The sequence below is a fragment of the Phascolarctos cinereus genome, unplaced genomic scaffold (genome assembly GCF_003287225.1).
Source record: "Phascolarctos cinereus isolate Bilbo 61053 unplaced genomic scaffold, phaCin_HiC Scaffold_4;HRSCAF=312, whole genome shotgun sequence".
Classification (NCBI taxonomy): Eukaryota; Metazoa; Chordata; class Mammalia; order Diprotodontia; family Phascolarctidae; genus Phascolarctos; species Phascolarctos cinereus.
Window position 1 is genome coordinate 633,427,498 of NW_027555847.1, and position 24,948 is coordinate 633,452,445.

Consider the following 24,948-nt stretch of genomic DNA (forward strand, 5'->3'; position numbering starts at 1 on the left):
CTGTCAGGGGAGTTGGGAGTCTGAGCTGGGGAAGATTGAGGGAAGATCAAGGGAGCCTCTGCTGACAAGGAGCACTGGGCCCAGCTGTGCTGTGGAGACATGGCAGGAGTGAAAGGAACCACCATACACCAGAGAGTGCAGAAGCAGTGGGGCAAGGAATGCCGTTGGCTGTGGACTGGAGGGCTTGGTTTGTGTTCAGGGTCAGAAAGAACTGAAGGAGGATCTGAGGTCAGAGCTGCCACCCCCCGTGCCCCAATACTAGAGGTGATTACAAAAATTAAGCTATCACAAAAATCAATGCATAGACAAAGGAGAAAGAATCCAACCATAGAGTTACTATGGGAATAGAGAAGACCAGGGTTCATCTTCCGAGGAGGATAGTGAAGCAAAGAAATCCACTTCTATCCCAAAGAGTAATGTCAAATGGTCACCTGCTTAAAAAGAATTTGTAGAAGATGTTTTAAAAGACTTCAAAAATCAGGGGGCAGCTAGGTGGCGCAGTGGATAGAGCACCAGCCCTGGAGTCAGGAGTACCTGAGTTCAAATCCGGCCTCAGACACCTAACACTTACTAGCTGTGTGACCCTGGGCAGTCACTTAACCCCATTGCCTAGCCCCCAAAAAAAGGGAAAAAAAGTGTATGATATCTATAGGGGCAGCTAGGTGGCGCAGTGGATAAGCTCTGGCCTTGGAGTCAGGAGGACCTGAGTTCAAATCTGGCCTCAGACACATGACACTTATTAGCTGTGTGGCCCTGGGCAAGTCACTTAACCCTGATTGCTTCACCAAAAAGGCAAAAAAAAAAGACTTCAAAAATCAAATGAGAGATATTGAGGAAAAACTAAAAAAAAAAAATCCAAGAAAGACAAGATTATGAAAAGAAAGTCAACTTAGAAAAGGAGATCCAGAATCTTAAGGAAGAAAATGATTCCTTGAAAATTAGAATTGGGCAAGGGGAAGCCAGTGGAGTTATAAAAGATCAAGAAATAATAAAACAAAATATAAAGAAGGAAAAAATAGAAGAGAACGTGAAACATCTCATAAGAAAAACAACTGATCTGGAGGACAGATCAAGAAGAGAAAACATAAGAACAACTGGACTACCTAAAAGCTATGATCAAAAAAATAATCTTGATACAATAATACAAGAAATAATTAAAGAAAATTGTTCTGAAGCATTAGAACAATAGGGGAAAGTACAAATGGAAAAAAATCCACCAATCAAGCACGACCTGAAAGAGATCCTATGAGGAAAACCCATAAGAATATTATAGTGAAATTCTGAAACCCCCAGCTCAAGGATAAAATAATATGAGCAACAAGAAAAGAAAAATTTACATCTGGTAGTGGTGCAACAATTAGAGTGACACAAGACCTAGCACTGGCAACACTAAAAGACCACAGATGTTGGAACACTGTATATCAAAGAGCAAAAGAACTGGGCTTCTGGATGGAAATCTCATACCCAACAAAACTAAGCATAATCCTGAATGAAAAAAGAATGGACATTTAGTGAATTGTCAGACTTTTAGGACTTTGTTAAAAACAAAACCAAAACCAAAAAACACCTGAACTTAATAGAAGATTTGACACATAAGAACCAAGAGAAATATAACATAGACTAATTATTGAGGGACTTAATAAGGACAGACTGTTTACTTCTTATATAAAATGAAAACGTATGTCTAAGATTGTTCTTAGTAATTGGGTAGTTCATAAGAAAGATTGGGGCAGACGTGAGCATGACACGACTTCAAAAAGTAAAACCATTCAGGAACATCTAAAAAGAGTGATTTTCTTATACAGACGAAGTGCAAGAGGAAGAACTGATACAGAGTACAAAGGAATTAGGTGAGAGAGGAGGGCTGGTAGTTCTGGAAATCTACTTTCATTGGGAATGGGTTCAAGAGGGAACAATATGTATACATCTAGAAGAGTATAAAAGTCTTCTAAATGTAGAAAGAAATAAAACATTGAGGGGATAGGGAGGGATCTTTAGAGGGAAGAGTAAGGGAATAGATTGAAGGGGGATATGGAAGGGTGTTTAGATTAATGGGAATGGGAGGATAAGGGAGTGATCCTTAGAGGGGAGGGTGAGGGAATAGGTCAAAGGGGTATATAAAAGGGTGTTTAGATTTATGAGAATAAAAGGATAAGGGAGGGAGCTTTGCAGGGGCATAAGTTAAGTAATAAGAGGGCAAGGTAGTGGGTAGAAGTAAAGTAGAGGGGTCAGAAGGGATAGGAGATAAGAGATATGCACAAACAAAAACAAAGATTACAAGTGTAATCTCTTAAGGAAAGTATATGTTTATATATGTATACATACATGTATATATCAATGTTTGTATATAAATATATCCATGCTTAATTGTAGCCTGGGTAGAAAGGAAGGGGGGGGGGAAGAATAAAGTAAAAAGTGTACAGCAGAGAAGAAAATCTACAAGAAAGCAAAGATGGACAGCTTTCAACATAAAGCACAGTATTTAATATAGACTTTTTTGAAATGGAAATTGCTATGTATTTTGAATCCTCTCTTACGTTCTGCTATGCACATGACATAGTTTTTTTTCTTTTCTTATATTTAAGTTTTAATATTTAAGTTTATAATATGTTTCTTTTTCTTTTCTTATATTTATTTTAAGTTTTAGTATTCAAGTCTAAAATTTAAAAAAAAATCATAACATTTCAGAGTTGCAATGCAGAACTGTGATCTAGCTGTCTTTGAGCACTGAGCCTTGTAGGCTACATGTTGTAAGCCCATTTTTAGTTTTTCCTGGGAAGCTAGTCTACTAGTACTGGCTTTGCTGATAGCCCCGTGGAGGTAGAAATAACTGTATTGTCTCATTAGACTACTTAGTTTTTTCTTCAGCCTAGTGTGAATTGTAGAGTTTTCCTAGAGAGGGTATGTGGGACATAAATGGTGTGTCTCTTCTGCCTTGGCTGGAAATTGACATGCTGAATTTAAGGTGCTGATAGGACTTAAAAAAAATTTCAGTAGGCAATTGGAAATGTGGATATGGAACTGAATGTTAGAGGTTGAGCTGGAGAGAGTTTTTGAAGTTATCCTTGTAGAAGTGATTGCTAAACTAGAGGAGTATGTGTTGCTAAGACAGAAGGGAATGGACAAAGGTTGAGGACAGAGCCTACATTTAGAGACTGGGAAGAGGTAGAAGATTCGATCTCTGCCTCTTAGAAGACCCAAGAGTTGTTGTGAAGACCAATGTTGTGGAAGCCCAGAAAGTAATCTGGAAAGAAGGGATGGTGATCAACAGTGTTAAATGTTGCAAGGGGGTCAGGGAAGATGAAGACTGAGTAAAGGTCATTGGCTTTATCAATTGGTCATTGTAAAGGTCAAATAAAGATCATTGGCTACATTTGAGCGAACATTTTGGATAGAATTCTGGGTATGATTATCCTATGGACTATTTGATTTTGATTTTTAGATTCCCAGAAGTGAGAAGTTGTTGGGGACAGATTATGATACTTTATGAGAGAATTGAGGGGGAAGCATTAGGTGAGTCTGGGCACAGGGAAGACCTATTCACAACTTTTCATATTTCACTCAGCGACCAGAAAACATGTTCCTTTTAATTAGACATCTAAAGACTCTAGCTCACTTAGTATTCCTGGTCTAGTCATTATTAATTTAGACCTGTTCTACTGTTTGTAGTCTGTTTTGTCTTTCTTTCATTGGAAAATTTTACACATACAAACTCATAATCATACGTAACATGCACTAAATATTTCTGTTTAAAAAACCCCGACATTAATTATGACTTTAAAAAACATTTATCAAATAATTATTTTAAATATGTAACAAATTTTATAAAATCACTATTTGATGTCTTAGCTGGAGCTTATTAAACTTTTTCCATTCATGACACATAGTTTAAGAAGTGCTGTGACTTAGACCTTGGTGGAAAGTGATATTTCCATTTTGTTAACTTCAGGTATGATTATTGTTTTTTATATTTATTGTCTCCTAGCTAAACAAAAAAAAAACCCTAACTTTTCTTTTTCTGAATTAAAAAAGACTTAAAATCCTTTCATTTTCCTTTTCCTAGAATCCGCATAGCTGGGATACGTGGAATTCAGGGTGTGGTTCGCAAAACAGTTAATGATGAGTTGCGGGCAACTATATGGGAACCACAGCATATGGATAAGATAGTTCCATCTCTGTTATTTAATATGCAAAAAACAGAGGATGTTGAAAGGTACTGTATAAAATTTCTTAAGATTGACATTTTTATGTAAAGTATAAAAATTTAACTGGAATCTGAGTAATCACTTATGTGGTAAACTTTGTTTCTTTTGTTGTTTTGTTAAAAAAGGGGTTATTTTGAGTTTATAAGCATTTATTTTCTCTCTTCCACCTAAGGCAAATAAAAAAAACCTTTTAATAAATATGCACCATCAAGGAAAATAAATTCTTACATTCTTCATGTCCAAATATGTGTGTCTCATTCTGCATATTTAGTCTATTTTCTCTCTGTCAGGTGGTAGGTATTCCTTATTTGACTTCTTGAATTATGGTGTTTGGTTATTATCTTGGTAAGAGTTCTTAAGTCTTTCACAGTTGTTCATTGTTATAATGTTGTTACTAATTTTTCTGGTTTTGCTTACTTCATTCTATATCAGCTCATACAGGTCTTCCAGGTTTCTCTGAAACCATCCATTTCATTATTTCTTATGGCACAATGATAATCATTTGCCATACTTTCTTTTGCCATTTTTCATTTGATTGAGCCTCATTAGTTTCTAGTTCTTTGCTATCTAGAAAAAGAGCTACAAATATTTTTTACACAAATGAGTTATTTTCCTCTTTTTTTGATCTCTTTGGGCTATCATTGTAGTAAAATGAGAGACTTTGTAAAAAGGTCTGGTGAATTTTTTAACCTTTTTACTCTATGGGGGAAAAAAGCACAGTTTAATAATTTCATAATGCTTAAATTGATCTTAGATTCTTATCCATGTTTAATGTTTTACTTCTAATCCACCATTTGAAACTTGCTTAAATAATGTCATATTAAGCTTTTCTTAGAACCACTAAAATTGATTTTGTTAAACTCATAATACTAACAAGTTAGATATGTTGTAAAGAACGAAACTGAATTCATAGTGCTTATGAGAGCTTCATAATGCTTATTCTTAAAGAAGTCTGTACAGAAATCAATAAGAATTAATGATCTGAATTATATGATTTTTTAAAACCATATAAATAAGAACTGGTAGCAAAAAGCTTTATTTTATACTCGCACATATCTGATTTTAGATTGAGATAAAAGCGATTCAGCAGATTTTTCTTTTCATTCATTTGTATCACCTAATTAAAGCCAAAAGTTTGCACTTTGTTGTACCTTGCATGAACCGTGTGTATAATTTATATGCTTATTATTTATGCCATGCTAAATTTTTACTGGCAATTCATTTTCAGGGTTAATAATGATCAGTGTTTCTAATTCTTTTATTATCCTTCAACATCACCTAAAATGATGCTGAAAAAAATGCCCATCTAAGAATTGAAAAGTATCAATGATCAAGGCCTTGCTTAGTTCAAATAATAATTATAGTTAAAATTTATATATTTATACTTACAAAGGGATTTATATTCAGTATCTCATGTGATTCTTACAACCTTATGAAGGAGGTATAGTGGAAATACTTCCATTACACAAATGAGAAAACTGGTTCATTCAGGTTAAGGGACTTAGTAAGTGGTAGATGTGCTTACTAAATCTATTATCCTTTGAACTGAGATTCTATGTTCAAAGTCCTTTTGAGTGGATTTTGTCCTTTGACCTTTTTAAACATCAGTCAAACTCATCTGATACCTGTTTCCCCCCAACTCTTTCCTTTATGTTTGCATATTTTCTTTTCATATATCCCAAGTTTGATAAATAGCAAGTTCCATGCCTTTCTTCCTCCTTGTTATACTAATGTATTCCTTTTGCCAACCTTCTGTTTTCTTATTTAATTCCTTTAATTCCCTTTGAAGGTACTAAGGTTCTAAAAGGAGATTTGTTTCTTCTATATTGTCTGTGGAACAGAGGTATCAATATGCAGCCAACCAGATTAAAATGTAATTGGAAAATGTTTGACAAAATAAAAATACAGTACAACATAGATATTGTTAATAACTAAGTTATTATGTGGGCTAGCAGAGATCTATTTCTGTTTGACACCATTGCAGGAGCATTACAACTAAATGGAATTGGGAAGATCCAAGTTCAAATGCTACCTCAGACACTTAACTAGCTGTGTGAGCTTGTGCCAGTCACTTTACTTCTGCCTAAGTTTCCTTATCTCTGAAATGGAGGTAATAGCACCTAACACCCAAGATTTTAGTGAGAGTAAAATGAGGTTTTTTTAAAAGTACCATGCAATCCTTAAAGTGCTATGTAAATGTTATCTGCATTTTAATTAATATTACTTGTTATCCTATAGCTCCTTCTAAGTGCTCAAATAAATTTACCTTTATAAGTTTTTTTTTGTTTTTTTTATATTTCAGAGTTCCTGCTCAGCTCTGGACTTTTTATTGGAAATGCTTGAGAGCCCTCTATTCTAATAAAAGTCTTTTTCCCTCTATAGGATTAAGTTTTAAGCCACATTATAAGCCTATATTTTTTTCCCTTTTGGAGTAATGTATTCTAGTAACTCTTTCTATATGTAGAAGCTGCAAAGTCTTTTGTGACCCTGACCACAGTACCTTAGCATTTATGCTTCTTTTTGTTATTGAAGTCATGCTGATTTTTTGGGTTCACTTTCACTTCTCGGTGCTCGCTCACCATCTTTTTCATTTATTTTGGAATTCTGGGAGTAATCAAAATCAAGCTTATTGATCTATGGTTTGCAGGTTCTGTTATCTTCCTTTCTTATCAGCACTGGAATTTTTTGCCCATTTGTAATCCTATAGTACTTTCTCTGTCCTTTTAAAGATCGCTTATAGTGACTCAGCAATCATATCTGCCAGTTCTTTTTCTACCTTGAGATAACAGTTCATCTGGTCTGTGTGATTTGACTTCATCAAGATGTGCTTAGGAGTTTATTTACTTTCTCTTGACTTGTCTTGGGTATCGATTCCCACTTAGCCATTTTTCTGTCTTTTACAGTCAATATTTCTTACTCTTTGGCCAAGACAACAGGTGCAAAATAAGAAGAGTTAATCATTTTCACTTTCTCTTAGTAGTTAGATGTTTTTTCATCCACCTTCATGGTATGTTTCTACTTAAAATCTACAGTTGATTCTCCTCATTTGTGGTAGTGTGTTCTATAAAGTTATGATGGACACTCAGCAAATACTGAACCATTTCTTCTAAAGGAACCACAGGGATAGGTTCCTGTGAGCCTCTGGTCAGAACGTTTACTTCAGCACTTTCTTGAGTGGGCCTCACATACAGATTGATGAATTTCCTCTTCCTTTTTCTGAATATACCATGTTTTTGATTCATTAACATTGAACTCATGTCCTAAGTCATGCCTGAATGAACAGCATTTTCTCTGTAAGGCACATGACAGCCTTCCTGCACTTAGGAACACTAAACAGCACTTCAGCATTATATTTGGGAGCCATTTTAAACAGTGAAATAACTAATAAAAAGCACAAAAATATGAAAAACATGGGCCTCAGAAGTCTGTGAAAATGGTACTTGTTTACAGTATGAGAGTTGAAACAAAAAAGGCAAAGTGTTACCTTGTTCAACTTCGAATTGGAATAAGAGTATTGGGTGATTCAAAGTGGTTGTTGCACTGTACATGTCAATGAATGAGCACAAAAATTCTGTGAGTATTGCTTTTGGGGTTACAAATACATTTTAGAGAGTAGATGAATTCACAAATATAGAATTCACAAATAATGAGGTGTGGCTATACTTGTATTATACTTTACAGTCAGAAATTGGTGATGGAGAGTCTTTAATTCATTCCCTATTGTTTTGCTCTTTATCAGTCGAATAGGCCCTCCTTCCTCTCCTTCAGAAGGTGACAAAGAGGAAAACCCTGCTGTGTTGGCTGAAAACTGTTTCAGAGAATTACTGGGCCGAGCAACATATGGGAATATGAGTAATGCTGTTCGGCCAGTTTTTGCGTAAGTAGTGTTTTATTGTTGTTGCTTTCTGATTGCCCGGATTCTGTGATGAATAATCTTTCTCAGTAGATGGTTGAGCTATATGAGTAAGATCTTCATTACTGAGCAGCTAATTTATTAAGTACTTTTCACGACATATATAAGAATGAAAACCTTTTTTTAAAAAATCTCTTTGGGATACAGACCTAGTAGTGGTATTGCTGGTCAAAGGGTATGCAAAGTTTTATAACCTTTTGAGCTTAGTTCAGTTATGTGTTTTACTTCCTCTTGATAAATCAAATTTAATTTCACTAAGTAATGCTTTTGGTTTCCCAGTACTCAAATACAGTGTTATGTTTCGGTGATTTGCATATAATGTGATCTCTTAGTCTCTAGTCAGCATGGATAAGGTCATTTTTTTCTAGGCAAAGTTAATGTTAGCTTTTATTGTGTTTTTTTATTTATACTATGTGTCACTACAGTGGTTGGATTAGTTCACAACTCATCCAATAATGCATTAGTGTACCTATTTTTCCATATCCCTTCCAGAATTTGTCATTTTCCTTTTCTCTTGTGTTAGCCAATCTGATAAGAATGAACTTGTGATTTGTATTTCTTTAATCAGTAGTGATATAGTGCATTTTTTCACATGACTGTAGGTAGCTTTGATTTCTTTATCTGAAAGCTGCCTGTTTGTTTTTTTCTGCCACTTATCAATTGGGGAATGGCTTGTATTCTTATAAATTTGATTCAGTTCTCTACATATTTGAGAAATGAGGCCTTTATCAGAGATGCTTGCTTTAAAAATTGTTTCCCAGATTCTGCTTTCCTTTTAATCTTGGTTGCATTGGTTTTGTTTGTGCAAAAACTTTTTAATTTAAAATCATCAAAATCATCCATTTTGTATCTTGTAATGTTCTCTATCCCTTGTTTGGCCATAAACTCTTCCCATGATTAAACTTCCTTGCTCCTCTAATTTGCTTATGGTATCACCCTTTATGTCTAAATCTTGTGCCCATTTTGACCTTATCTTGGTACATTGTGTAAATTTTGGTCTATACCTTTTTTCTGTCATATTGTTTTCCAGTTTTCCCAGCAGTTTTTATCAAATTAGTGAGCTCTTGTCCCAGAAGTTTAGGTGTTTGGGTTTATCACATAGTAGATTACCATGATCATTTACTACTGTATTATATACCCAAACTATTTAATTGGTCCACTAGTGTATTTCTTAGCCAGTATCAGATTGTTTTGATGATTACTGCTTTACAATACAGTTTGAGATCTGGTACAGCTAGACCACCTTCCTTCGCTTTTTTTTTTCATTAAACGTCCTGATATTCTTGACCTTTTATTCTTCTAGATGAATTTTGTTATTTTTCTAGCTCTATAAAATAATTTGTTGGTAGTTTGATTGGCATGGCACTGAATAAGTAGATTAATTTAGATAGAATTGTCATTTTTATTATATTGGTTCGGCCTACCCATGAGCAATTAATATTTTTCCAGTTGTTTATATCTGACCTTATTTGTGTGAAAAGTGTTTTGCAATTGTATTCATACAGTTCTTGGGTTTGTCTTGGCAGGTAGACACCCAAGTATTTTATATTATCTATAGTTATTTTAAATGGAATTTCTCTTTTCTTTCTCTTGCTGCTGGACTTCGTTGGTTATATATAAAAATGCTGATGATTTCTGTGAGTTTATTTTGTATACTGCAACTTTGAAGTATTTCAAGTAGTTTTTTATTTGATTCTCTAGAATTCTCTAAGTATACCATCATATCATCTGCAAAGAGTAATAGTTTTGATTCCTCATTGCCTATTCTAATTCCTTTAATTTCTTCCCCCCCCCTTATTGCTGTAGCTAGCATTTCTAGTACAATATTGAATAATAGTGGTAATAATGGTCATCCTTGATTCACGCCTAATTTTATTGAAAAGGCTTCTAACTTCTCTCCATTATAGATAATGTTTGCTGATGGCTTTAGATGAATATTACTTTTCATTTTAAGGAAAGCTCCATTGATTCCTGTGTTCTCTACTGTTTTTAATAGGAATGGGTGCTGTATTTTGTCAAAAGCTTTTTCTTCATCTGTTGAGATAGTCATATGATTTTGTTGGTTTTATTTTGATGTGGTAAATTATGCTGAGAGGTCTTCTCATATTGAACCAGCCCTGCATTCCTGGGATAAATTTCACTTGGTCATCTTGTATGAACCTTGTGATAGATTGCTGTGATGTCCTTGCTAGTATTTTTGCATTCATTAGACATATTGGTCTGTTTTATTCTTTGTTTTCACTCTTGCTGACTTAGTTATAATATTTGTGTCATAAAAGGAATTTGGACTTTTTTTTTCACCTCTTATTCCAAATAGTTTATGTAGTATTGGGATTAGTTATTTAATTTGCTTGTGAATCCATCTGTCACGGGAGAATTTTTTCTTAGGAAGCTCATTGATGGCTTGTTTAGTTTCCTTTTAGAAGATGGACTTATTTAAGTATTCTATTTCCTTTTCTGTTATTCTGAACAATTCATGTTTTTATAAACACTTATCCATTTCCTTTAGATTGTCAGATTTATTGGGATATAATTGGGCAAAATAGATTTCCTCTTCATTGATAGTGAGTTCACCCTTTTCATTTTTAACACTGATAATTTGGTTTTCTTTTCTTTTTTTTTTAGTCAAATTAACCATTGGTTTATCTGTTTTATTGTTGTTTTTTCCCTAAAAACCAGGTCCTACCTATTTTTACTAACTTTTGATTTTATTAATCTCTCCTTTGATTTTCAGGATTTACAATTTGGTGTTTAATTGAGGATTTTTAATTTGCTCTTTCTCTAGTTTTATTTGTTAATTTATTTTCTTTTTGAATTTATTTTTAGTTTTCAACATTTTCTTCCACAAGATTTTGAGTTTCAAATTTTCCCCCCTTTTCACCCCTCCCCCCACCCCAAGATGGCATGCATTCTCAATATCCTTTCCCCTAGTCTGCCCTCCCTTCTATCTCTCCCCCCATTCTCTTATCCCCTTCCTCTTCTGCTTTCCTGTAGGGCAGGATAAATTTCTGTACCCCATTTCCTGTATTTCTTATTTCCCAGTTGCATGTGAAAACACATTTTTTAAAAAATATGTGTTTTTAAAACTTTGGGTTCCAAATTTTCTCCCTTCCTCCCTCCCCATCCACCCTCATTGAAGAGGCAAGCAACTCAATATAGTTATACATGTGCAGTAATGCAAAACACTGCCATAGTGGTCATGCTGTGAAAAACTAATTCTATTTCCCTTAATCCTATCTTGCCCCACCCCCAATTTATTCTATTCTTTCTTTTGACCCTCTACCTCCTCATAAGTGTTTGCTTCTGATTACCTCCTTTCCCAGTCTGCCCTTCTCTATTCCTCTGCTCTCTTGTCCCTTTCTCCCCCTATTTTCCTGTAGGGTAATCTTTCCATACCCAATTGAGTGTCTATGTTATTCCCTCCTTAAGCCAAATCCTATGAGAATAAGATTCACTCATTCCCTCTCACCTTCCCTTTTCCCCTCCACTGTAAGAGCCTTTTCTTTTCTGTTTTTTTTTGTGAGATAGTTTAGCTTGTTCTACCTCTCCCTTTCTTCTTCTCTGAGTATCATCCTCTCTCATCCCTTAATTTTATTCTCCAGATATGACCCCTTAATCTTCAACTCACCCTGTGCCCTCTATCTATCTGTCTGTATATACATACATATAATTTTTTCCCTCCAGCTGCCCTAATACTGACAAAGGTCTCATGAGTTATAAATATCATCTTTCCATGCAGGAATGTAAACAGTTCAACCTTAATAAGTCTCTTATGATTTCTCTTTCCTTTTTACCTCTTCATGTTCCACTTGTGTCTTGTATTTGAAAGTCAGATTTTCTCTTCAGCTCTGGTCTTTTCTTCAGGAATGCTTGAAAGTCTTCTATTTCACTGAATGACCATTTTTTCCCCAATGGATTATACTCAGTTTTGCTGGGTAGATGATTCTTGGTTGTAATGCTATCTCCTTTGCCCTCTGGAATATTATATTCCATGCCCTGTGGTCCCTTAATGTAGAAGCTGATAAATCTTTTGTTATCCTGATTGTGTTTCCACAATACTTGAATTGTTTCTTTCTGGCTGCTTGTGATATTTTCTTCTTGACCTGGGAACTCTGGAATTTGGCTATAGTATTCTTAGGAGTTTTCCTTTGGGGAACTCTTTCAGGAGGAGGTTGGTGGATTCTTTCAATTTCTGTTTTGTGCTCTGGTTCTAAAATATCAGGGCAGTTTTCCTTGATAATTTCTTGAAAGATGATGTCTAGGCTCTTTTTTTGATCATGGCTTTCAGATAGTCCAATAACTTTTAAATTCTCTCTCCTGGATCTATTTTCCAGGTCAGTTGTTTTTCCAATGAGATATTTCACATTGTTTTCTAATTTTTCATTCTTTTGGATTTGTTTTACAGTGTCTTGATTTCTCATAAAGTTACTAGCTTCCAGTTGCTCTGTTCTTATTTTTAAGGCAGCATTTTCTTCAGTAAGCTTTTGGACTTCCTTTTCCATTTGGCCAATTTTGCTTTTTAGGGCATTCTTCTCCTCATTGGCTTTTTGGACCTCTTTTGCCATTTGGGTTAGGCTATTTTTTAAGGTGTTATTTTCTTCAGTATTTTTTTGGGGTCTCCTTTAGCATCACTCTCAGTTTTTTCTCTACTTTTCTTACTTGCTTCTCAAAATCCTTTTTGAGCTCTTCCATGACCTGGAACCAATCCATATTTTTCTTGTAGGCTTTGGATGTAGGAACTTTGGCTTTGTTGTCTTCCTCTTTGATCTTCTTTGCCACCAAAGTAAGATAATATGGCCTGACTCTTTTTGTGCTGCTTGCTCATGATCCTGGCCAGTTTCTTGAGTTATACTCTTTATTATTGTAGGAGTCTGTTTCCAGTGTGAAGAATGTATTGTCCCAAGCTTCAGGGGTTTTATGCAGCTGTTTTCAGAGATACTTCTGGGGACCTGTAAATTTTCAGTTCTTCCAAGGTGCTATGATCAAGGGCAAGGTGTTTACTCCTTTTCTGGCTTGTGCCCTGGTCTGTGTGTGACCACAAGCCTTCTTTTCTGCCTTGGAACTGTGAGGAAGATTTCCTCTCCACAGCTACTACAAGCTCCACCACGCCAGCGCCCCTCCTTGCCACAGGAATGCCCCAGAACTGTGACCCAGATCCAAACACAGGCAAAGCAAGAGAATCCTGCACCAGCAGAGAGATCCCTGCAGTCCCCTTCTGATCAGCCACTGGATTCCACCTCAGTCTGTGGGCAGGAAGCTCAATGGGCCACGCTCGGGGAATGTAGCTGAGACCACCGTGCTTCTCTCTCAGCACCGCAGAAAACAGACTTTTCCCACTGACCTTCTAAGTTGTCTTTGGCATTCATGGGTTGAGAAATCTGGAAACTGCCACAGCTGCCCACGATTCAGTCCTCTGAGTCCTGCTCCAGGTTTGCTGCGGCCTGCATGCCCATGCCGTGCTGCACTCCGTTGCCAGCCCGGCGCGGTACACCTTTCTGATCAATCATCCATCCAGGTTGTCTTGGGCTGGAAATTTGTTTCACTCTTTTTTTGTGTGTGTTCTGCTGCTTTAGAATTTGTTTAGAGCCATTTTTTATAGATATTTGGAGGGGTTTGGGGGAGAATTCAATCAAGTCACTGCTCTCACTCTGCCATCTTGGCTCCGCCACCCTTCTAGTTTTATTAGTTGCATGCCCCATTCATAGCTCTATTCTTTCTCTATTTTATCGATGTAAGCATTTAGAGACATAATTTTCTCCCTAAGTATTGCTTTGGCTACATCTCATGAATTTTGGTATGCTGTCTCATTGTAGTCATTTTCTTTAATGAAATTATTGTTTCTATGATTTGTTCTTTGGTTCATTCATTCTTTAGGATTAGCTTATTTCCAATTCCACTGTCCTTTATTGAATATAATATTTATTACATTATAATCTGAAAGGATGCATTTAATATTTCTGTTTTTCTTTATTTGTGAGGCTTTTATGCCCTAATACATGTTCAATTTTTATGTAGTTGGAATGAACCAGTTCTCTGGAGGTTTATCATATCTAACTTTCCCAAAATTCTGTTCACTCCCTCTAAGTTCTATCTTATTTATTTTTAATTAAATTTATCTGGTTTTCAGAGGGGAAGGTTAAGGTCCCCCACTCATATGGTTTTATCATCTATTTCTTACTAAAACTCAGTTAACTTCTTTTCTTAAAAAACTGGGTGCTGTACAATTTGGGGTTTCTATAGTGTTAATATTGATATTACAGTTATCCCTTCCACATTGCAGGGGTTAGGGGTATGGTACCCCCACAATCTGGAAAATCCATATAAAATTTTTTGGTCCTCCCTTGCATACTAGAGAGGTATGAATTTTTTCTTTTTCTTTTGTGGGGTGTTCATGGTACCTTACTGTAAAATTTGGGTTGATATTATACAATACTGTACATATATTTTATGCATTTCTGAGTTTCTAAGCTTTTTCTTTGTTGTCTGCTGGACATCACATGTCATCTGCAGCTCCCACAAAACTCCCCCCAAATTCCCATTTAATTTCTTATGTTGACTTGGGATATATCAAAACCATGATAGGGAAAGTCATAATGTGGAAGCAATAACTGCACTTCTTTGTCTGTAGTACCTTTTAGCAAGATGTTAGCTTCCTTCCTTATCTCTTTTAGTTAGATCTATTTTTGCTTTTGCTTTGTCTGTGATCGTGATTACTCCTGCATTTTTTACTTCAGCTGAAGTGTAATTAGATTCTTCTCTAGCCCCTTACCTTTACTCTGTGTGTGTCTCTGCTTCAGATGTGTTTCTTCTAACATATTGTTAGATTCAGGTTTTTAATCTACTCTGCTGTTTCAGTTTTATGAGTTCGTAAGATAGGAGTTCATATCTTTCACCTTCACAGTTATGATTCACAGTATATTTCCCTCCATTCTGTTTTCCCCCTGTTTATCCTTTCTCTCTTTGCACCCTGTCCTTGCTCACAAGTGTTTTGCTTCTGACCACTGCCTCCCCTAATCTGCCTTCCCTTCTATCAGCCCCGTCCCCCTTACTTTTTCCTAGTGCCTTCACTTCCAACTTTCCTATGGGATAAAATAGTTTTCTATACCCCCACTATTCATGTATGTTGTTCCCTCTTTGAGCCAGTTCTGAGAAGAGTAAGGTTCAAGCATTTGTACTTTCTTTTTGTTGTTGTTGTTGTTGTTGTACCTTCTTTTCATTTGGCCAGTTTTAAGTAGTTTTCTTCAGTGGCTCTTTGTTTTTCCATTTGGCCAAGTCTACTTTTTAAGGACTTGTTTTCTTCAGTGAATTTTTGTACTTTTTAAAATTTATTCTCTTACATCACTCTCAATTATTTTTTTCAATTTTTATTCTACCTTTCTTATTTTATGTTAAAACTCTTCTCTGACTTCTTTTTGAGCCTGAGACCAATTCACATTTTTCTTTGAGGCTTTACATATAGGTGTTTTGATATTGTCGTCTTCTGAATTTTTGTATTGATCTTATCTGTCACTATAGTAACTTTCTATATTCAGGTTCTTTTTGTCTTTTTTTCCCTGTGCATTTCATGACTTTTAAATTTTAAGTTAAAGTTGGGTTATACTTTTGTGGTGGAGGGTGTACTGTCCCAAGCTTCTTTTGTAGGGATATGGTGCCTTGCTGTTAGACTGCACCAGAGGCTGTGGGTTCTTCTTGCTGCTCTGTACTGTGGGCCTGGAGATATTGGGGCCTTGCTGCTGGGCTGTACCACGGGCCTCTGGACCTTACCACTGGGCTGGACTGGGGGCTGTTGGACCTCATTACTTTGCTGTGCTGGAGACTTCAGGGCTTTTCCTACTGGGCTGCCCTATGGGTCTCTGGGATTTCTGTTGGGTTGTGCTGGGAGCCACAGGCTTTGCTGCTGGGCTACTGTGTTTGATGTGGGGCCTTGCTGCTGCTGGCGTGTCCAAGAACTCAGGGCCTGGGTCCTGGCTTGTTTTGGCATGGACTTCTGCCAGCTTTCCCAGATGCTGCCTCTGCTGGATTGTGCTTCCCTTTTACCCAGTGAGACAGACCTTTCTTGATTACCTTCTAAGTTGTGTTGGGCTGGAAATATTTTTTCTCCTCATCATTCTGTTGGTTCTGCCACTCCAGAATTCATTTTGAGGCATTATTTCCTAGTTGTTTGGAGGTGAATTTGAGAGAGTTCAGGTGAGTTGCTGCTTACTCTGCTATCTTGGCTCTTTATTTTTGTTTTTGTTTATTTATTGTTATTATTTTTTAAATTTTTCTTTCACTTCTTGCTTCTCTCTGTAAAGAATAAGGTAAAGCTCAAAGAGGGGAATAAGTTTAAGAGTATATGATGGAGTTTAAGGGTATAGGATTCTGGGAAGATGGCAAAGTAGGTCCGATAACTTTTGACTCTCCAAATATTATCCACAAAAAAAGATATAGCATCACCCCAGAGGGAACGTATGTAGAGCAACAAAAGTAAAAGTCAGGGCAAATCAGTTGTTCTCCTAAGATAATTTGAGAAGACTGCAGGAAAGACCTAACCTCCAGGGGCACAGGTTCCAGGTTCCACCTGAATGAAGTGCAAACACCTCCAAGGCCAACTATGCAGAATCAACAGACAATCCCTGCGGGCAGCTTAGGTTGAGAGGCAGCCTCAGCCTAGAAATTTTCATCTCAACTGACAGTTTTGGAGTCTGATGGCTGAGTGGGGGAAGATTGAAAGACTTTCCACTATCAAGGGACACCACACACAGCTGTGCTGGCAAGACATGACCTGGGCTATGTAAGCTGGGGAGAAGGAGCTAGCACACACCTGGTGAGTATACTAGTAGAGGGCCAGGGACTCTGCTGGTTGTAGGCACTTTCAGGAGAGGAGAGTCCCTGGTTTCTGTTCCAGGGCAGAGAGAACAGCTGCAATTTGCAGCCAATGGAGGGACTGTAGGGAATAAGATCATTTGTGGGACAGCATGGCTAGTAGCCCTACCTGTGGCTTAAGAGCAGAAAGTTGGGCCCAAGATTGAGTCCCGTGACAGGCCTCAGAAAATAACAATAAGAAGGACTGAGGCTTAGGGCATCATCCCCATACCTTGGGACTAGAATTTGATTACATTAATAACTGCTAAAAAATAAAAATTAATAAGCAAAGGAAAAAGACCCTAACCATAGATAGCTACTATGGGGATAGAGAAGATCTAAGTTCATATTCAGAAGAAGATAATGGAGCTTAAAAAGCCACTCAGTGGCTTTTTCAGTGAGAAACATCTAATGCCCCAAGCACAAAAAGTTATTAGAAGAACTAAAAAGGACTTAAAAAATCAGAAAAATTGAGGAAAATTTAGAAAAAGAAATAAGATCAATCCAAGAAAATCAAGAAAATTGTGAACAGAAACTCAACCAATTTGAAATAGGGAATCAAAAACTTAGGGAAGAAAATAATTCCTTGGAAACTAGAATTGAGCAAAGGGAAGCTACTGACGTTCTAAGACACCAAAAAATAATAAAGCAGAATCAAAAGAATGAAAAAAATAGAGAATGTGAAACATCTCATCACAAAAGCAACTGATCTGGAGAACAGATCGAGGAGAAATAATATAACATAAGAAGTTCTACAATAAGAAAGTAAAGCAGAAATAGAAAAAATCCACTGATCACCATTTGAAAGAGATCCCAGGAAGAAAACTTACAGCAGTATCATAGCCAACTGTCAAAGCTCCTAGGTTAAGGAGAAAATATTGGAAGCAACAAGAAAAAAAGTAATTTAAATATCATGGAGCTACAATAAGGATTAGATAAAACTTAGCAGCTACTACATTGAAGGATTATAGGTCTTGGAATACTATATTGCATAGAGCAAATGAGCTGGGGTTACAACCAAGGGTAACTTACCCAGCAACATTAAGTATAATCCTCAATCCCCCCCCCCAAAAAAAAAGACATTTAATGAACTGAAAGATTTTCAGGTATTTGTGACAAAAACAGCAGAACATAAAGGAAAAGTAGACGTATAACATTCAGTAGAAATCAATATAAGTCAAATTGTTTACTTCTTTTATGTGAAAATATTAACAGTACTCATGACTGTCATCATATTTTGGGTAGTTTGTAAGAAAGACTTGGTCTGAGCTGTGTATGATGGGGTGATTCTAAAACAACTTTGGGAGAGAGAAAAAGGAGTGATTATCTCATACAAATGAGGTATAAAAGTAAAAATTGATAGAGAAAAAGCTAATGGGGGAGGGTGGATAGTGCTGGAACCTTACTCTCATCGGAAATGTGTTAAAGAGAAAACAGCATATATGTGTGTGTGTGTGTGTTGTGTGTGTGTGTGTGTGTGTGTATGTATATATGTATGTATAAAAGCATTCTAATTTCAGAAAGAAATAAGAAGGCAGGCGGATAGGGTTGAGGGGAGAGGATAAGGGAGGGACTCTTAGAGGGATGGGAAAGTTAAGGAATAGGAGGGGCAAGGTACCAAGGAGAAGTAAAGCAGAGGAGTGAGGAGGGATAGGAATAGGATGAGAAGGATAGTGAGGAAAAAGAGGAAGGAGGAAAATATACAAGACATAATTATAGCTTAGAATGTGAATGGTATGAATTTACTTATAAAATGGAAACTGAAAGATTAAAAATTTGAATTCAGAAATATGCAGTTTTCAGGAAATGCTATAAAATGAAAGATACAGAAAAATAAAGGGCTGGAGTTAAAATTTATGTGAAAAAAGCAGAGGTAGTAATCATTATCTCAGATAAAGCTAAAATAGATTTAATCAAAAGGAAAAAACAGGGAAACTACACCATGTGTCAGCAGTATTATTCAGTATTGTTTTAGAACATTTAAAATAACTAGAAAGTATAAAACACCTGAGAATATCCCTGCCAAAATGGCCACATGAACTATATGAACCTAAATATGTAACACTTTTTATGCAAATAAAATCTAATCTAAATAATTGAAGTAAAATTATTGTTCATAGGTATGTAAAACCAGTGCAATAAAAAAATCACAATTTTACCTAACTAATCTATTTATTCAATGCGATTCTAGTTGCATTACTAAAAAAAAAAATAATAATCCTATTAAGTTAGAAAAAAAATAAAGTTCATTTGGAAGAACAAAAGGTCAGGAGCTTCAAAGAAACCAGGGAAAAAAAGATGTAAAAGAAGCAGATTCAGCAGTATCTGACCTTAAGCTTAAATAAGGTGAGAGCAGTGTTGAAGTATGAAATAGATAATTTTGATCATTTTAAATTAATATTTTTTGCATAAATAAAACCTATGTAGCCAAGAATAGAAGGAATGCAGAAAATTGAGGTGAATAAATTTTCATAGACAGTCCCTTAGATAGGATGTGATTGGGTTGGAATATTGCTACAGTGTAGGAAATGGAGAGCTTAGTTAATTTAGAAAAATGTGGAAAAACTTGGACTTATGAAGGAACATGCTATCCACCTTCAGCAAAACAGATGACAAGTGAAAATAAGCATAGTATAGTCATATATATGTATATGAGTGTATATGTGTATATATATACGTGTATGTTTATAGATATCTATGTATATGTGCACATATGTCCATGTTTAATTGTAGCCTTCTTTAGGATGGGAGGGTGTAAGAGGGGGAAAAAAAAGTAAAAAGTGCACAACAGAGAACAATGTAAGCAAAGATGTAAGCAAAGAAAAGCTAGGCAGCTTTGAAAACAGTGTATAGTATTTATTATGTAGGTTTTCTTGAAATGGAAATTTATTGTTTTATATTGAATCCTCTTGTGTTCTGCTGTGTACATGACAGTTTTTTTCTTTACTTATTTTGTATTTGTTTAAAATGAATTTTAAAATTAAAAAAAAGTATGTGGTGGAGAGAAAAACAAAATCAGTAATGATAACCATGAATGTGAATAATATGAACTTAAGTAAAAGAAAACAACACCATGGATTTGGAAAACAGAGTGCAAAATTTTGATTTTTAGGAAAATATATAAACCGTAAAGTTTGATGAAGTTAAAATGTGGGGTCAGAAAATAATTTTTTTTTCTGAATTCAAAAAAACAAGTATAGAAATTAATTATTCCCTGCCAGACTACTGTAAAAGTAGACATTATTAAAAGAGATAAACTGATAAATTATTATGCTCATTAAGTCATCCGTAATTGTTTCATAGATAATAAAGTTAATCATCAATACACATGTATTGAACTGTGTATCACCTAAGTACTTAAAAGAAACGGGGCTTCCGTTACTTTAGGGAGAAGTATCTTTCAAAACTATCCTAGTTGTGAGCTTTGATGAATCCCTTTCAGACCTACACAAATCTAACAAAACCATAAAAAGAAAGTACTTAAGGACTAGTAGGATTTTTGAAAATTAGCTTTTGATAGATATCTAGTGATTGAAATGAATGGGAATTGAAAGGAAAACATGTATTTCTCAACTTTTTGTGGAATCCTTACCAAAATTGATATGTGCTAGGGTATTTTAAAAGAAAAAACAAAACCACACATCAAATTCAAAATCAGAAAAGCAGAAATATTTAACTTATCCTTAACTAATTGTAGTGCATCAGAAATTATAATCAATGAAGGACATTTGAAGAAAGAATTCAGTCCTAAATAGGGACTAAGTAACCTAATCCTAAATAATAATTTCCTTGGTTATAGCTTCTCTCTAAGGCAGAAGTCCTTAATCTGGGGATCTGTGATTTTTTTAAAAAAATTTAATATTATAACCATTTCCTTTATCATCTTGGAATATGGAGAGATGTTATACTTGGGTCTGAGTCACTGCATGCTTTTGCCTGTTCTCCTATACTATTTGAAATTTTCATCTTTTTTTTTTCCCTTGAACTACTCATAATGTTTTCATCTCAATGATAAATAACTGGTTAAAACTTTTATAACCAATTATCACACTACACTCATGATTTTCATGTACTGCTCTGAACTTCCTTTCTTTACTTTCAGCTCCCTAACCCTACCCTACCAACCGCCTGCTGTCCCAATTTTTTTTTCCAGTTAAATTACCTCGTTTTGCCAATTCTGTTTTCCTCTGTAGCTTTATTCCCTGTCCTGCTTAAGCTTCTTTAGTTCTTCTTAGTCCTTTCATATCCCCCTTAATTCTTTTTTTTTATAGACACCTTAATTGTCACTGTCTTTTCTCCTCTTTCAAAGCACAAATAGAATCTGTGCTAGTATTTTTCCTTCAAATTTTCCTTAATTTCTCCTCCCCAGATTCAACCTCATCTGCTTCACTAGTCTAAACACCTTAGTCCCCAACATTGCTTTCTTCCATTATTTTCTCCTGTAGAAGCCAGAATAAATAGTCTTTAGGTCTTTATTTTTAAGAAAATTGGTAAGAGTGTAAGCTTTATATGTGTATATCTAAAATATATTTTTCCTTTTAAATATTTGTTCTCTTTCTATTTCTTCCTTGTTCTTAATAATATAGAAATTATGTTTTGTGGATTTTTTAATCCCTTGCTTGACAAACAATTATCCTATTTTATTGATTTTCTATCATTCTATTTATGGATCAATAATATTGCCTCCTTTCTGCCAGTTCTTACTACCTTACTGTCTTATATCTTATTATTATTTCTAATTTTATGTATGTAGTTTGTCAAAATAAAAGTTGTCCTATTGAGCATCATTGCATATTGGGAAAGCTTCCATTGCTTCTCTTTTACAATTGTATCAGTCGTCCCTAGTTTTTAAGCAAATGAGAGTCATTTCATTAAAGACAGCAGAGCATTAGCCTGATAGCCATTGCATGAGTTGGTTGTCTTTGTAATAGACAAATTGAGATAGAACACTATATAACATAGATTTTAATTGAGTTAATTTACGCAGCTTTCTCATTTTTGCAAGTGCCATTTTAGTTTGCATGTTTTTCATGCATGTGAAATGTAGAAATTATTTGTATTGGGAATAACAGATTATTACTGAATATCCTGTGCTGTGTAGCCATTTGAAAAAAGCCTAAATTATCGGATTTTACAGTAGAGTGGTGTTATGTAGCATTTTGGGGGTTTCAGTGTTCCACATAAGTGAATTGTTTGGCAAGTTAAGCTTTCTCCTTTTAAACAGTAATATTTTTATTTGAATGTAGAGGTGGAGGGGGGCAGTAGAGAAGGGATATGGGCTTTGTTTTCTTTGGTTGTGATTACTTCCCTTTTTCTTAAAGGTTTGATTGTCAGTAAATGGAGTTTTTACTGTACTTTGGCTATTTCATATTCCTAATCAAAGACAAAAAAAGGTATTGACATTTGTGAGACTTGATAATACTGAATTGGGTTTTTCTTTTGCTTACAGACATTTAGATAATCATAACCTCTGGGATCCCAATGAATTTGCAGTCCACTGCTTTAAAATTATAATGTATTCCATTCAGGTACGGTTTAATAACTTTATTATAATTACTAAGTAACATTGGTTTTGAGTAAATTCCATTTAGGTTTTCAGCAAAGAAGACTCAACACAGAGTGGCTTAAAATTACTCTAAGGGTTTTGGAACACCCCGCATAGGACAATTTAATGTTACATTCGGTTGATCTCTAATGTTTGCTTTATTTTTCATAATTACTTATCAAACTTCAGTCAACTTATGGTGGAGGGAAGACTACCATATAAGTTAATCACATAGAAGTCAACTGTCTGTGATTTGTAAGATGAACTTTTTTATAACTCCGTAACATTTCTTTTTTAAATGAATTTTTGTTAGTATCTTTCACTTTTATATCACTTATATTTCCTAATGTATCCCTCCTTTTCCCCCTCAGAGAGCAGTCCTCTATAACAAAGGAAAAAGAAAAGGAAAACAAAAAAACATATTGGCCCCAAAGAAAAGATAAAATAATTGATCTTCTTCCTCTCTTTGAAGTGACGGATGACTGTGAAACACTGTATTTATGCAATTGTGCATGCATATATGATTATATGGTTGTACACACATATGCGTATGTGCATGTAAGTGCATGTGTATGTGTGCGACTTTGTAGAAGGTGGTGCTAGAGCTGAGTATGGTAAGAGAGGTAAAGTTGAGGCCCTCTGTGGATCCAGAGTTCTGATTGATTAAAACAATAGATAAACATACACTAGACTCTGTAGTTACATACGTCATTATGAGAGGTAGTGTGGCGTGCTTTAGTAGATGCTTGGATGGATTCAGCTAAGCCCAGCAATTGATGCTGGCTGCTGTTACTTTCTAACTCTGTGTTCTAGGGTATGTCACTTAGCTTTTCTGGATCTTACTTGTTCCATTATTCAAAAAGACTCATAATTTTTATACGTACTTGACATAGCTAGTATGAGGATCAAAGGAGGTGATATTGGACAAAGATCTTTGCAAACCTTAAAGACCCTATATAAGTGTCACATGTCTTCATTATCATGTTGGGAGTAGAAAATTAACGAACACTCGTCAGGATAATAAACATTTGGTTAAAAGTGTAAACTCCTTTAGAGTAAGAATATTGCCATTGCTCTGTGCTCCAGTACCCAGTAGAGTGCACTGTACAGCAAGGGCTTAAAATATTTCTGGAGTTAAACCCTGGAGGCTCTAGCAGGAAAAGTCAAACATTTAAGCAATTTTTTTTTCTTTTTCCAGCCTACTCCTACTCATACCTAAATGATCTTCCAGGTCCTTTCTAAGTATATACTTTTTTGATGGATATATCATAACAATTTCACATATCATTGGATAACTCTTAGCCTAGGCTGTTGACCTCAAACTAGATTTCATTCACTATCTGTTGAGAGCCAATCACCCAGGTACACACAGTAAACATGTCAGAGCTGGGATTCATACTCATGTCCTCTAACTGCAAATCCTGTGCCCTTTCCACTGTATCATGATGCTTCTTGTCTGTTACATTCACTTTTTAAAATTTTATATTGTCTGTCTTTGTATGGTATGACAGTAATTGACAGTTATGTAATGTTTTGTGTTCGTTTGATTCCCCATTTAAGCCTTTAAAGTGTAGGTACTACTGTTAATTTTCCCATTTTGCACTTGAGGAAACTGAGGTTTAGATTAGACGATTCATCCAGGATTATACTACTTAACTGCTAGAAATGGGATTCCTACCCAACTTTTTTTGACTCCAAGTCTAGCATGTTATCCACTATGCCACTTAGCCTTTCTTATGATATGAATTCTTAAATATTATGTCTAGTTTTAATTTCCTAAAACCATGGTCTTTCTACTATGCTTAATATATTATTCACTTTTTATGAAAGGTAGACAATATTTAAATAATGGTGACAAATAAAATTTAATTGTATTTTAGAGACAAATATAATCAACATGAACATAATTTCAACATTCCATTTGATAAATTAAAAATTCACCTTGAATGTAAAAAGTAGAAAACTGTTTAAATTGAAAATTTAAACAAAGAATTGCTGTTTACATGTCAGGTATTTTTTTCATGTTTATTAGGCACAGTATTCTCACCATGTGATCCAAGAGACCCTAGGACATCTTGATGCTCGGAAAAAAGATTCTCCCCGTGTTCGAGCAGGGATTATCCAGGTTCTATTAGAAGCAGTTGCCATTGCTGCTAAAGGATCTATAGGTAAGTAATATTAAAAGAAAGATTTAGTATATTCTTATATTTAATGAGTATTTTTATTGGATTAGCAGCATATGAGAAGGTTTTCTGAGAAGAGACTTGATCATAATGTGTTTTATTTACTTGAATGTTTTAATGTAAGTTGTTATGCTAGGAGTTCATTGCCTGCACACACATGCATACACACATTTTTTAATAGAAAATTTAAATATTTTTTTGTTTCTAGTAAAACTTTTTATTGATTAATTCAATGAATATTAAGCACCTGTTATATAG

The 24,948-nt window shown here is 35.2% G+C and overlaps 1 protein-coding gene across 1 annotated transcript in view; it reads left to right on the forward strand.

Moving 5' to 3' along the window:
- EFR3A (EFR3 homolog A) overlaps positions 1-24,948 on the forward strand; it is a 166,548-nt gene that overhangs the window by 77,234 nt on the left and 64,366 nt on the right. Inside the window, 4 exon segments of the mRNA XM_078153739.1 lie at positions 4,064-4,213; positions 7,945-8,082; positions 22,412-22,490; positions 24,540-24,675. Coding sequence (XP_078009865.1) covers positions 4,064-4,213; positions 7,945-8,082; positions 22,412-22,490; positions 24,540-24,675 — 503 coding nt within the window.